Source organism: Vicia villosa, linkage group LG3 (genome assembly GCF_029867415.1).
Source record: "Vicia villosa cultivar HV-30 ecotype Madison, WI linkage group LG3, Vvil1.0, whole genome shotgun sequence".
In the NCBI taxonomy this organism is placed as follows: Eukaryota; Viridiplantae; Streptophyta; class Magnoliopsida; order Fabales; family Fabaceae; genus Vicia; species Vicia villosa.
This window is the reverse complement of record NC_081182.1, coordinates 193089880-193103879: the sequence shown is the minus strand read 5'-3', so window position 1 is coordinate 193103879 and position 14000 is coordinate 193089880. Positions and strand designations below refer to the sequence as shown.

The window sequence follows — 14000 nt, the reverse complement described above, 5'->3', positions numbered from 1 at the left end:
CAGATCACGAGGATCCATTTACTCATCTAACAAAGTTCTACGAGATCGCCGGAACAATTGGTGCTCCGGAAGACCAAGAAGAACAGGTGTTCAGGAGACTTTTTCCTCATTCCTTAATTGGAAAAGCTAAGGAATGGTACCTTGATCAACCTAATAATGTCATGACAAATTGGAACGAGTTAGAAGAGAAGTTCTTGGATCGGTTCTTTCCTCACAATAGGTTCATGGAAGCGAAAACTTCTATTGCGGTGTTCTCTCAAGGTTCGAATGAATCTCTCAATGAAGCATGGGAGAGGTTCAAGTCCATGGTTAGAAAATGCAAAGGTCATGGGTTTGATGAATTGTCTCAAATCCATATCTTTAGAAATGGACTCCAACCTCAACCAAAAACTCTTTTAGATGCGACCGCGGGTGGTTCGTTGATGTCAAAAACTGCTGCAGAAGCGATTGCTATCATTGATAGAATGGCTTTGAATGATCATCAAGGGCAACACAACCGTAGTGCATTGCAAAGAAAACCGGGAGTTCTTGAATTGAATACTAGTGATGCAATACTTGCTCAAAACAAGTTATTGACACAACAAGTAGAATTGCTCACTCAACAAATGTCAAAACTCCCTCAACAAATCAAAGAGATAAATGGGAGCCCTTCTAAAAATCAACATGTGTTGTGTTGTGAATTGTGTAGGGGTGACCATCAAACAGGTTTTTGTCCTCCACCGGGTGAAGAGGTGAATTATGTGTCTAATCCTAATCAAGGATATGGTGGGAGACAACAACAACAACCTTACAACAATAACCAAGGTTACCAACAAAGAGGTAATCAAGGTTATCAACAAGGATGGAGGCCGGAAGCGGGCCCATCGAATCGTCAAAATCCTTATCAAGGCGGTTACAATCAACAACCTCAACAAACAAAGCTTTCAATCGAGGACACTCTTAGCCAATTCATGCAATTGCAAATTGCAAGCCAAAAGAGTACGGATGCCGCAATAAAGAACCTTGAAACTCAAGTCGGGCAATTGTCAAAGCAACTTGCCGATCATAACAAAGGTCCTTTTCCGGCTACTACACAAGAAAATCCTCGTGAGCATTGTAAGTCAATTCTAACTCGTAGCGGTAGAAATATTGATATGGGAGTAGGAGAGATAGTTGAGGAGGAAATTGTTGAGAGTGAAAAAGATAGGGTGATTGAAGTAGAAAAAAATGTTGAGGGTGATTTAGTTGAAAATGAGAAAGAGAAAGAATTAGTGGAAAAAGAAACTCTTGAGAAAGTTGTAGAAAAAGAGAGAAAAAAATTGAGTGTGAGTGAAAAGGGAAAGAAGAAGGTGGATGATTCTATACAAGTGAAGAAATTACCTTACCCTCCCGGTCCGTCAAAGAAAGAAGATGCAAAGCACTATGCTCGGTTCTTGGACATTTTTAGCAAGTTGCAAATCAATGTTCCTTTTTCCGAGGCATTAGAGCAAATGCCGATGTATGCGAAATTCATCAAAGACATCATCACTAAGAAGAGAAGATTCTTGGATCAGGAGGTAGTAACGGTGAGCTCTTGTTGTAATGCGTTAATTCAACGCACTACTCCGATAAAATCAAATGATCCTGGGCGGGTAACCTTACCGGTGTCTATTGGAAATGTTCACATAGGCAAAGGTTTGGTAGATACCGGTTCTAGCATTAATTTGATCCCATTGTCTATGGTGAGAAGATTAGGAATCAACGATTTGAAGCCGACAAGAATGACGTTATCATTAGCGGATAAATCCACAGCTCATCCTCATGGAGTTGCGGAAGACTTGCTTGTCAAGGTTGACAAATTTTGGTATCCTGTTGATTTTATTGTCATAGACATGGAAGAAGATCCTGAGATTCCATTGATCTTAGGAAGGCCTTTTATGAAGACGGCCCGAATGATGATAGATATTGATGATGGCTTAATGAAATTAAGGTACCAAGATGAAGAATTATGTCTTGATCTCTTTGAAGCCATCAAGCATCCTAGTGATGACGATGATTGTTTTAGAATCGATGCCACAGAAAAAGCGATTATGAAAGTAGAGAATGAAATGCACTTGACTAATCCTCTTGAGAAAACTTTAATGGAAGCTCTTGAAGTGCTTACAAAAGATCAAGAGAAGGAAATTGAAGATTGCTTGAGAAATCTTGAGGCATGTGATGAGATGAATCCTTTTGAAGTTCAAATTGATGAGTTGAAAGATGAGCTTGAAGTTGAAGAACCAAAGGTGGAATTGAAAGTGTTACCTTCTCACTTGAAGTATGTGTTCCTTGAGAAGAATGCAAACAAGCCGGTTATCATTAGCAACGCCCTTTCTAAGGTTGAAGAAGAAAAATTGCTTGTGGTCCTAGAAAGAAACCAAGAAGCAATGGGATGGACACTTTCCGATCTCAAAGGCATTAGTCCCTCCTTTTGTATGCATAAGATTTTGATGGAGGACGACTTTAAACCGGTGGCTCAACCACAAAGACGTTTGAATCCGGTGATGAAAGAAGTAGTGCGAAAGGAAGTAGTGAAAATGTTAGAAGCCGGGATGATTTATCCGATCTCGGATAGTGCTTGGGTGAGTCCCGTCCATGTGGTGCCTAAGAAGGGTGGAATGACTGTGATTCGAAATGAGAAGAATGAGCTAATTCCTACTCGAACTGTGACTGGATGGAGGATGTGTATCGATTATCGTAAGCTTAACAAAGCTACGAGGAAAGATCATTTTCCCTTACCTTTTATGGATCAAATGCTCGAGAGATTATCCGGTCAACAATTTTATTGTTTCTTAGACGGGTATTCGGGATACAATCAAATTGTAGTCAATCCCGAGGATCATGAGAAGACCGCTTTCACATGCCCTTTCGGTATTTTTGCTTATCGGCGAATGCCTTTCGGGTTGTGTAATGCACCGGCAACATTTCAACGGTGTATGCAAGCTATCTTTTCTGACTTAATTGAGAAGTGCATCGAAGTTTTTATGGATGACTTCTCGGTTTTTGGGGCTTCATTTGATTTATGTTTGAAAAATCTTGATACCGTGCTAAGTCGTTGTGTGGAGTCAAATTTGGTCCTCAATTGGGAGAAGTGCAACTTCATGGTTACTGAAGGAATTGTGCTAGGCCACAAGGTTTCTTCAAGAGGCCTTGAGGTGGATAAATCAAAAATTGAAGTTATAGAGAAGTTGCCTCCTCCATTGAATGTGAAGGGTATCCGTAGTTTTCTAGGACATGCCGGGTTTTATCGAAGATTTATCAAAGATTTTTCCAAAGTGGCAAAGCCGTTGAGTAATCTACTCAACAAAGGTACTGAATTTCTTTTCGATGAATCCTGTTTAAATGCTTTCCTAGAGCTTAAAGAAAAGTTGGTAACCGCACCCATAATCGTCGCTCCTAATTGGTCGCTTGATTTTGAACTCATGTGTGATGCGAGTGATTATGCGGTGGGTGCCGTATTAGGACAAAGAAAGAACAAAATTTTTCATGCTATTCACTATGCAAGCAAAGTTTTAAATGAAGCGCAAGTCAATTACGCAACTACCGAAAAAGAGTTGCTTGCTGTTGTGTTTGCATTAGAGAAATTTCGTTCTTACTTGATTGGTTCCAAAATTGTGTGTTATACTGACCATGCAGCTATCAAATACTTGCTCACTAAGCCGGACTCAAAACAAAGGCTGATTAGGTGGATTCTCTTGCTTCAAGAGTTTGATCTTGAAGTAAGAGACAAAAAAGGGTCTGAAAATGTGGTAGCTGACCATTTATCTCGGTTGGTGAATACCGAGGTAACACAATTTGAAAGTGAGATCAAAGAGGAATTTCCTGATGAGAAACTGTTTATGGTCCAAGAGGTTAGACCCTGGTTTGCTGACATGGCTAACCATAAAGCTACCGGGTGGATACCGGAAGATCTTACTTGGAACCAAAAACGGAAGTTTTTATCCGATGCTAACTTTTACGTTTGGGATGAGCCTTATCTTTTCAAATTAAGTAGTGACAATCTCTTAAGGAGGTGTGTAACTAGTGAGGAATCTCAAAGTATTTTGTGGCATTGTCACAATTCACCATATGGTGGTCACTACAATGGATTACGTACGGCAACTAAAGCCCTTCAGGCAGGTTTTTGGTGGCCTACGTTGTTTAAAGATGCCTATCGTTATGTTTCGAGTTGTGACAGTTGTCAGCGGAGTGGTGGAATTGGTCGTCGAGATGAAATGCCTCTACAAAGCTTCCTAGAGGTGGAAGTGTTTGATTGTTGGGGAATTGATTTCGTCGGTCCATTTCCATCCTCATTTGCCAATGAATACATTCTGGTCGCTGTGGACTATGTGTCTAAATGGGTGGAAGCGATTGCTTCACCAAAAGCTGACGGTAAGACCGTAATCAAATTTTTGAAAAGGAATATTTTTTCGCGTTTCGGTACGCCAAGGGTGTTGGTGAGTGATGGTGGATCGCATTTTTGCAATGCTCCACTTGAAAAAGTGTTGAAGCAATATGGAGTTAGGCACAAGGTTGCTACTCCATACCATCCGCAAACCAACGGCCAAGCTGAAGTTTCAAACCGTGAGATTAAAAGGATCCTTGAAAAAACTGTGTCAAGTTCGCGAAAGGATTGGTCTCAAAAGCTTGACGACGCATTGTGGGCGTATCGTACCGCTTATAAGGCTCCAATTGGTTTAACTCCATTTCAAATGGTTTATGGTAAAACTTGCCATTTACCCGTTGAGATGGAGCACAAAGCTTTTTGGGCGTTAAAGCTTTTAAATTTTGATCCTAACTTGGCCGGTGAAAAAAGGAAAGTTCAAATCCATGAGTTGGATGAATTGAGACTTAATGCCTACAATTCCAACAAAATTTATAAGGAAAAGGTAAAATTTTATCATGATAGCAAACTTCGGCAAAAAGATTTCCAAGTTGGTCAAATGGTGCTTCTCTTCAATTCCCGTTTGAGACTTTTTCCGGGAAAATTGAAGTCAAAATGGTCTGGACCGTTTTTGGTCAAGGAGGTGAAGCATTTTGGAGCGATTGTGGTAGAAGACCCGAAATCCAAAGAAACATGGACTGTTAACGGGCAAAGATTGAAAGTGTACCGTGGGTGCGAGTTTAATAGAGAAACAAAGGTGCTTGCTCTTAGTGATCCTTGATCACTTATAGCCGTCGAGCTGACCGACGTTAAACAAAGCGCTAGTCGGGAGGCACCCCGGCATTGTAAGTATTTACTGTTGTTTTAGTTGTTTTATTAGCTTTAAAATCTTATTTGAATGTTGTGTAACCAAAGGCCTAGGCCTGTAATCTTTTTTAAAAAAAAATTTTTGGTTCTGGTGTGGAGCGCCCGGCGGAGCAATTTGGCTCGCCGGGCGAAGGAGTATTTTCTGTGACTGTTTGTCACGTGCTTGGGCTGCAGAGAAAAGGGGCTTATTGTGTGAGGCCCACTCTTGCCCTCACACCAGCAATTTTCGTTTCCCCCCTTCCCTTGTGCGCCCTAGCCGTTCCTCTCCTTGCCTTGCTCCCATTCCTCTTCTCTTGCTCTTCTCTTCCTCAATTTTTAAGCAAAGGTAAATTCTTCCCTCTTTGTTATCTTTTCTCTCTTGTGTTCATGCCTATTAAACTAGAGTAATGAAATTACCATAGGGTTTTGAAAACCTTTAGTTGAAATAGGATGTAATAGAGTTATCTAGAGGTGAATAGAAGTTCCTTAGAGTGTGGGAAGATGGTGTTGGGGATGTTGCTTGTTCTGCAGTTGTGTTGCCCTGTTTCGCTCGATTCGCCCGGCGGAGCATTCTGGCTCGCCGGGCGAGTCACACCAGACCTGCAAAAGTATTATTTTTGGTTCCTACAGTCGATGGTGTGTTTTGTGCTAACGATCTTTGGTGGCTTGTTTTGTGTGGTTCCTTCTTTTTGTGCAGATGTTTAGCAGGCAAAGGAAGCGATCCAAGTCTCAAAAGGATGCAACTGCGGCTGGTAGTTCAAATCCTCCGCCAAGAGCTTTTGATGCATTGCGTTTCAGTAGTGCCATCCACCAGGACCGTATGCCCATGCTGGAAAAGAAAAAGATTTTGGCGGAGAGGAAGTTTGTGATTGACACTGAGGGAAGCTACAAAGAAATAGCAAACATTTTCAATGCAAAGAAGTGGGGAAGGTTGCTCACTCCGGTTGATTGCATAAATTATGAGATTGTCCGTGAGTTTTATGCTAATGCACTTCAACCGGAGGGTGAGTTGTGTTCTTATAAGTCTTTTGTTCGTGGTAAGGAGATCGATTTTTCGCGGAATGCAATCAGTGAGCTCCTTGGCAATCCTTGGAATCCATTTGATCCAAATATCCAGACTGATGAGTTTTCTGTTGCACGACGAACTCATCAGAACCAGGAAGTAATTTCTCGTGTGATCCTTAAACCGGGAAAGCAGGTGGAGTTGAACAATGTTCAGGAGCCGATTCGTTACAACAGGATTGATATGACTCCTTTGGCGCAAGCGGTGCTTCTTCTGATTGTGTTTAACATAAGGCCAAGGTTTCATAAGTCTTCGGCACCTCTTGATGTGGCTTTGCTTGTTTATCACATCTTGGAAAACAAGACGGTCGACGTTGCTAAAATAATTGCTAATGAGATGAAAATCTTCATCGAGAACACTCGTCGTCCTGGGGTACATTCTAGCGCACCTATTATTTTTCCTTGTTTGATTACTTCTTTGTGTCAAAAGCAGGGTGTTCGTTTTCCAAGTGTGGTGAACGAAAGGAAAAGAGATGTGGTTGATGATATCTACATCAACCGCTACTGTAATGCTAAGTTGGCTGCTAAGAAAAAGCAGAAGGAAGCTGGTGAGTCCTCTGCTGCAGGTGAGCATGGTGAGACTCTGGATTATGAAGATTGGGATCCGAGGTTGAGAGCATCTTTTAATTATACTTGGGATGCGCTTGAGGCTGGAAGGAGGTCCAGTGAATTCCTTATGGACTCCATGAGGCAGTTGTATCTGCATCAGTCTGCACCTTCTGGTGAGATCCCTCCTTTTCCTTCTCGCGAGGATTATTCTGCTTATGCAAATTGGCCTGAGGGCAGGCCTTTCTTTTCTGAGGGGGTGGATGATGCTGATGCAGAGGGTGATGAAATTGGTGATGACATCCTTGATTAGGAGTTTGCTAGTTATTTTGTTTTTGTCTTAGATTTTTTTTTTATATGTTTTAAGTATTTGATAACTTTTGGTTGTTGGCGCTTGGCCATGTTTTGTTGGATAATGTTAGTTAATTTTAGTTGGATTTCTTTTTATATATTTTAGTTGTTTAAATTTTTAGCTTTGTTTGATTGTTTAAGATTTTGGTTCCGCAAGGAGCAAGAAAAACAAAAATATTTGTCAGCTCAAAAGTGTGGATGGTGATGATAAGATCCTCAAAAGTGTGCGTAGAAGGTATTACTTTAATCGCTTTGTAGAATGATAGCACGATAATTAAATTAACGCTTTATGCAAATTCGTGATATGCATCATCTAGTAAATATATGTTCAAGTGTGAATCATTAGGACTTAACCATAAATGTGAGTAGCTTCCATTGTTCACCAAATATTGTGATGTCTAGTAATATTGTTTAACTCGTTCGATTCATGCCAAATCTTGTGTTCAATTGAAATTATGGAACTTTGAAGGGATCAAGGCATTGTTTGTATTATTGAGGAAAACCACCATTCCAAAAAGGCTTCATTTAACCGAATTAGTGTGTGCGCATTTGTAAACCTTTTTGAGCCGAAAGTTTGTGTGAATGAATCCATTGCATGCCAACAAATTATTAAGATTACCACTTAGTAGTTGTGTTGTTGATCAAGTAAATTTAGTCAATGATGATTCATTCTCATATTTTTCTTGTGTAAACACTTTCCCTTGAACCTTTATCTTACTTTGAAAAGCAATTCTCGTCTTTTGAGATAGAAAAGTGTGAAGTTGGGGAGAGTGGTTCCTATTTGTGAAGTTGCCATGGGAAAGAAAGTGTGGTGGGCAATGCATCTTTTATATAAATATATATAGAAAAAAAAAAAAAAAAAAAATGAATGAAAATGAAAAAAAAAAAAAAAAAATAATAATAAAGAGAAGATGCATTGTAAGAAAAGGAAGTTAATTGTGAGAAGTTGTGATTTGAGCAAGAATGAATTTATCAGATTGAGAATTGTTTTCCTTGTTTCTTACCAATTTTCGTTTCAATGGCCTTATATATTATCCTTTCCTTTTTATCCTAAGCCAAGCTACAGCCGAGAAAAGTCCTTTGTGATCTTTGTTCCATGTTTTTTTTTGCGAAATGTCGAGATGAACGTATGAATTGTTCTGGATGTTAATATAGTTATTAGCGAGAGTGTTTTGTCCATTGTTTATATTGTGTATAATCCCTGTTTTGTGAGAAACTTAGGTGATTCATACATGAGCATGTTATGGCAAAGATTTGCATTTTGAAGTTTGTGTTTAGGGTTTAATTCGTTATAGTGTTATCTATCTATCTAAGTTATGAAGTTGCCTTGGGCGTGCACTTGTCGAGTTTGAACCATTCAAGTTTTGTTCGGTTGATTTTGTGCTTTGAATCGTTTTGGTTTAATTTTAAAAATTTTCCTTTGATTGAGGACATTCAAAGATGCAAGTTGGGGAGATTTTGTTGAGTGTCTTTTGTTGTTTTTATTCGTATGTTTTTAAGGCACTTTTTTACCCTTTTTTTCTATGTTTTTAGAAGAATAGCTTATGTAAATAAGTGATTTTTGTCATATGTAAATGTTTGGTATTTTGATCTATTTTCTAGTGTTTCAGTTATTGGTGATAGCAAATGTTCAGAAAAATCGGGAAAAAAGTCGAAGAATCGAGGATTTTGGCAACTCTGAAGGTGTCAGTATTCCTCTTGTTTTCGCCCGGCGAATAGCTTGGAAGCGAAGCTCCGCCCGGCGAGGGGTAGGCGAGCCAGGGGCGAAGCAGCTCAATTTTTGGCCATCTTTCTGCTCTGGAGCGCCCGGCGGAGCGTCTGTCTCGCCGGGCGGAAGAAGATATTATTTTGGGGTTCTTTTGTGTGCTTTTGAGGTCACGTGGCCTGTTTAGTGGGTTTCGCCCGGCGAAGCTGTTCTTCCGCCGGGCGAATCTGGGCTGATGTGCCATGCTATATAGTGCTTGTTAGATATTTTGAGAACCATTCCATCTTTAATTTCTCTCTCTTGAACCAAAATATACCATTTGGAGTGAGAAAACCCTAAAACTTCCATTGTTAGTAGAATTCAAGTTTTTACCCATCAATCTTGGAGACTTCCATCTTGATGTTCATAAAGCTTGATAGTTTGCTTGTTACTCAAGTCACCATGGAAATGGGTGGCTAAACCTTCTTGGTGTCAAGATTAGAGGTAGATGATTTGCTTTTAGTTTGTATTTCTTTTGATCTTTTGTATGTGAACAAGTGATGATATATATATGGTGAAAAACCTTGTGTTTATTTAGTTATGAGATTTGTATTCTATTTGAGAAAATGTTTTCAAGTCTTGACCTAGGTTTTTTATCTATCAACAAGTAAAGTTTAGAAATAGCTTTGTGAGTTGATATTTACCTATATTAAGCTTTGAGTGTTGTCATTTTGATAGTTAGGTTGAGAGATCATTTAAGGATCAAAATGGCAAATTTCACAATATGGTTTAGACATGAAACATATTGAGAGGATTGTGATTATATGTATCATTCATGAGTTCACGTATTTGATCAAGAAAATATGATAGAAGCAAATCATCAAAAACAAATCTAATCTTGACATTCTTTTACCATCTTTTAAAACCACATACCAAGTTTAGCATTTCTTGCTTGAGATTAAACAAATTATGTTACCAGAATCAAAACCAAACCCCATGATAACTTTAACTCACGACAAAGTAAACTATAGAACGGCAGTGATATCGCAATAATCCCTGTGGAAACGATAAACGAAAAGTACCACAATACACATTCAACAGAGACCTTTTTAGGGTTCTTTAGGGTTTTTCACTGCGGTTCTCCATGCTTTGTTCCCTCTATTGGATTGGGTTTTTCTATCTCTACTCAGTTTTTCTTCTGTTCTGTGTGCTTTGAGGAGGTGTTCGTTGTAGGCGGGTTTTCGGGTGAGGTTCTCTTCTGCTTTTTTCTTTATTATGCGGAAATTTGGTGGTGCAATGAGGGATGAGGGCTGGTCTGAGGCTAGGAACAGAAAAGCATTCCACAATTGGAAACCTAAGTGGGATACTTTTCCTTATGGAGGGAGGAATTTCAACTATAAGGGGTTGCAGGGTGGTGTGGTGACTTCTGTGTATCTGTCCGAATATCTTGAATTCACTAAGGCAAAGGATTTGTTCGAATTGTTCGGTTGAATCGGGAAGATGGTTGAGGTAGCTATAGCGGCAAGGAGGAATCAATTTGGAAAAAGATTTGGTTTCGGTAAATTCGTTGAGGTGGAGGACGAGAGAATGTTGGATGCGAGGCTGGACAACTTTCTAATAGCGGGCAAAAAGATCCATGCTAATTTTCCGCGCTATCAGAGGAACTTATTGGTGCCTGGTGGTGTCAGGTTTTCTGTTGCTAATGGCAGAGAGTCTGTGGGCTTGTTTGGTAAAGGTAGGGCTGATAGGTTTGAACCACGGAGGGACAATCGTAGCTTCACGGAGGTTGTTGGAGCGGATAGGGGAAAGGTTGATGTGGCAGTGAAGGTGTCTGCTCCCCCTTTCAGTTTCAAGTCTCAGGCAGATGTCGTAGCGAGATTTAGAAAAGCTTACGTTGGGAAAGTTTTAGTGTCGGGTTCGGCGTACAATATTCAAACTCATTTCGAGATGGAAGGTCTTTTTGCTATCAAGGTCATTCCAATGGGAGGTGACCTTTGCATGCTTGAAGAGGTAGAGGAGGGTTATATTGAAGACCTTACTGGGGAGGGAGAAACATGGTGGAAGACGTGGTTTGTGGAGATCAAGAAATGGAAGGAATCTGTGGTTGACTCAAGTAGGGTGCTTTGGATTCGGGTGTATGGCATTCCGGCTCATGCATGGTCTTCGGAGTTCTTTGTTGGTTTGGCGGAATCTTTTGGTTCATTCGTGTGTATTGACGAACACACATCGAAAGGTGATTTTTTGGATGCGGCAAGGATTATAGTGAAAGTGTCTACTTCCTTTGTTGTCTCGGATACGTTGCGGGTCGTTATTGATGATAACATTTACCCTCTTCTTATTAGGGAAGACATTTACGGTGCTTTCCAGTTTGGATCCAAAACTATCAACTCATCTAAGTTTGTTTCGTCTTCTAATTCGGATGATGGATGGCCAAATCATTTCTCCGATTATTTTGTAGAAGAGGTTTCGGTTTCCTCGTCAGCTAGTGTTGAACATTTTGATGATCCTATCCCTAGCAATCCTAAGAACGATGGTAGTGTGGCGCTGCTCTCCCCTGTTTTGGTGGGCGTTTGTGAAAATAGGGAGGCTGCAGTCGCGGACAGTGGCAATATGCAGGTGGCAGATTTTGTTGCTGATGTTTCTAAGGTCGGCGTAGATTCTGAGCAAGGTGTTTTTGATAAAGCTATTGAGGATGCCATGTCGGGTACTTTTTTAGCGGATGCCACTGTGCCTGTTTTATCGGCCAGTGCTGTTTCTGAGGGTATGTAGGGGTGATAGTGTGGTTTGTGTTGTGGCTGAGGGTATTGTGAAGGGGGGTTCGGCTGTCGGAGAGGAGGTGTTGGGAGACTGTCAAGTGGTTTCACAGGGGGCAAATGAGGCTGTGAGTCTTGATGATTCGAGGTGCCGTAGGCCCTTATCTTTTTTCCTCAAAACAAAGGCTGGAAGTTCTAGAGGCGTGAGGGGGAAGGTGAAGAAAAGGGGGGATAGTAAGGGGGTTTCTAGTGGTAATGTGCTGCCGGCTGTTCGTGGAAAACAGAGGCGAGGTGAACTCGAACTTGGTGTAGTATCTGCAGCAGCAGTTCCGACAGGGAGTAACATTTTGTTTTCTTTGTCTGCTGCCGGATCACAGGGATGTTTGGATAATGTGGCGGCTGATTCTGATATCATCCGTTGTAACCAACGGATTCTAAGAAATTTTGGGCAAGCTTCGGGGGAGAAATTGTTGAAAGCCATTACTAACTTAGGAGTGGTTCAGTTAGCGGGGAAGGCCGATTCTCAAGATAGCATTGAGGAGTCTAAAGTTATCGAAGCGAAAGGTTCGTTAGGAGGGAAGGCGAAATACATTCCTTTACAATGATTATTGGTTCCTTGAACATAAGGGGGGGGGGGAGGTAGTTGGATTAAAAGGAATCGCATTAGTAGTATCATTCAAAAAGGTAAAGCGGACGTCTTCTTTCTTCAAGAAACTAAGTTGAGTTCCATTTCGGATGCGGTGGCTAGGAATTTTTGGGGAAACACAGATGTTGATTTTTCTTTTTCGAAATCCGAAGGAAGCTAGGGAGGCATTCTTACTCTTTGGAAAGCTAGTTCCGTATCGGTTGTTCTTAGTTTTCGAGGCAAGGGTTTCTTAGGAGTTAAGGTTAGTTGGAAGAATAAATTCTTTTATTTAGTCAATGTTTACGCGGCTTGTTCTTTGTCTTCTAAGCGTATTATGTGGGAGGAATTGGTGGATTTGAAACTTAAATTTAACGATGGATATTGGTTAATTGGAGGTGATTTTAATGCTATAAAAAAAGTAATGAAAGAGTGGGTTGTTCTTTGTATTCGCAGAACACACACAAACTCTCCTCTACATTCTGAATTATTTTTCTATCCATCAACAGCTTTCTAGTTGGTAACCTATTTATCAATAATCTCCATCCAAAGATGCTAACTTTATATGGAACCCATGCTTTCCACAGCAACCTCAAGCTTTTCAAAATAACTCCATCCTTCATAGTCATATCATCCTCCTTTACCAATATAGAGTAGAAAGAATTAACCGAATACTCCCCTGTTCCCCCTAAGGCCCACACCACTCAGTCCTTCACTCCCCTACTGGGCTTGATCTCAGACAGAATCTCCAAGAGTTCAGTCATTTCATTCACGGCTTCCACATTTTTGCAATTCGTCGCTAACATCCACCTGCCAGTTCCAAATTGTCATACCCCAAAATTTGCCCCCTTATATTTAATCAAAGGTTATTCAATGGCTCAAGGTCTCAAGGTGTTCCATGTTTCTCAAGGTATCTCCATGGAAATTATAAAGCTTCAATCCCAAGGATTTCCTACCCAATGGCTCAGATGATCAAAAATTGACTATGTTGACCTAAAAGTCAACTATAGTCAAAATACAGTCGAACGTCAAGATTTTTGGTCAACATCAAGTATGTGAGGTTATATCCATCATTCGATCAAAGGTTGATCATGATCCATTAATAAAAACTCAGAAATGAACGAATACAAAGGTTCAAATTAGGGTTTTAAAGGAGAAAGTCAACGCAACTTTGACTGGCCATAACTTCCACATGGAGTATAAAAAATTTCCCAACCAAAGCCTATTTTGAAGGAAATTTAATTCTCTACAACTTTGTCTCTCACAAGCCAAGTCCATAAATGCTTCATTTGAGAGATACAGTCCAAGAGATTATAGGTCCTCTAAAAAGTCAATAAAATATACCTTTTGGGTCAAAGCTCATAACTCGAGCATGGAAACTCCGATTCAGATGAAACCAAAAAGGTCATTTAGTGGACTCTTTGAGCTTTCCAAAAAGTCTAAGAACACCTCCATATGTTAAAAATTGAAGGAGTTATGACTTGCACAATTTGGGCGATTTTGAGAAAATGCGCTTAAAGCAAAGTGGAGAAGTTTGGTATTTTGAACCATTGGGCCTAAAATATGGATTCCAAACATGACCATGGGTCTTATAATGATCTTTTTATTAATTATTTTATTTTTATAATGTTTACCTTACTTATTTGAATTTTTAATTCATTTAAATGTGGAAAAATTATTATAAATATAAAAAAATTAGTTTTAAGTCAAAGATTTGATTTTGTAACCAAATCCAATCATCCAAATAAGCCATATATGATACAAATTTCGTTCAAA

The 14000-nt window shown here is 40.0% G+C and overlaps 1 protein-coding gene across 1 annotated transcript; it reads left to right on the top strand.

Annotated features, from left to right (window-relative positions):
* The first annotated feature begins 5462 nt into the window (after window positions 1-5462).
* Window positions 5463-7143, top strand: LOC131657053 (uncharacterized). The gene is made up of 2 exons (XM_058926562.1): window positions 5463-5552; window positions 5904-7143. Exon 2 carries the CDS (start codon window positions 5904-5906, stop codon window positions 7125-7127), a length of 1224 nt encoding a protein of 407 aa, XP_058782545.1. The 5' UTR covers window positions 5463-5552; the 3' UTR covers window positions 7128-7143.
* The last annotated feature ends 6857 nt before the right edge of the window (window positions 7144-14000 follow it).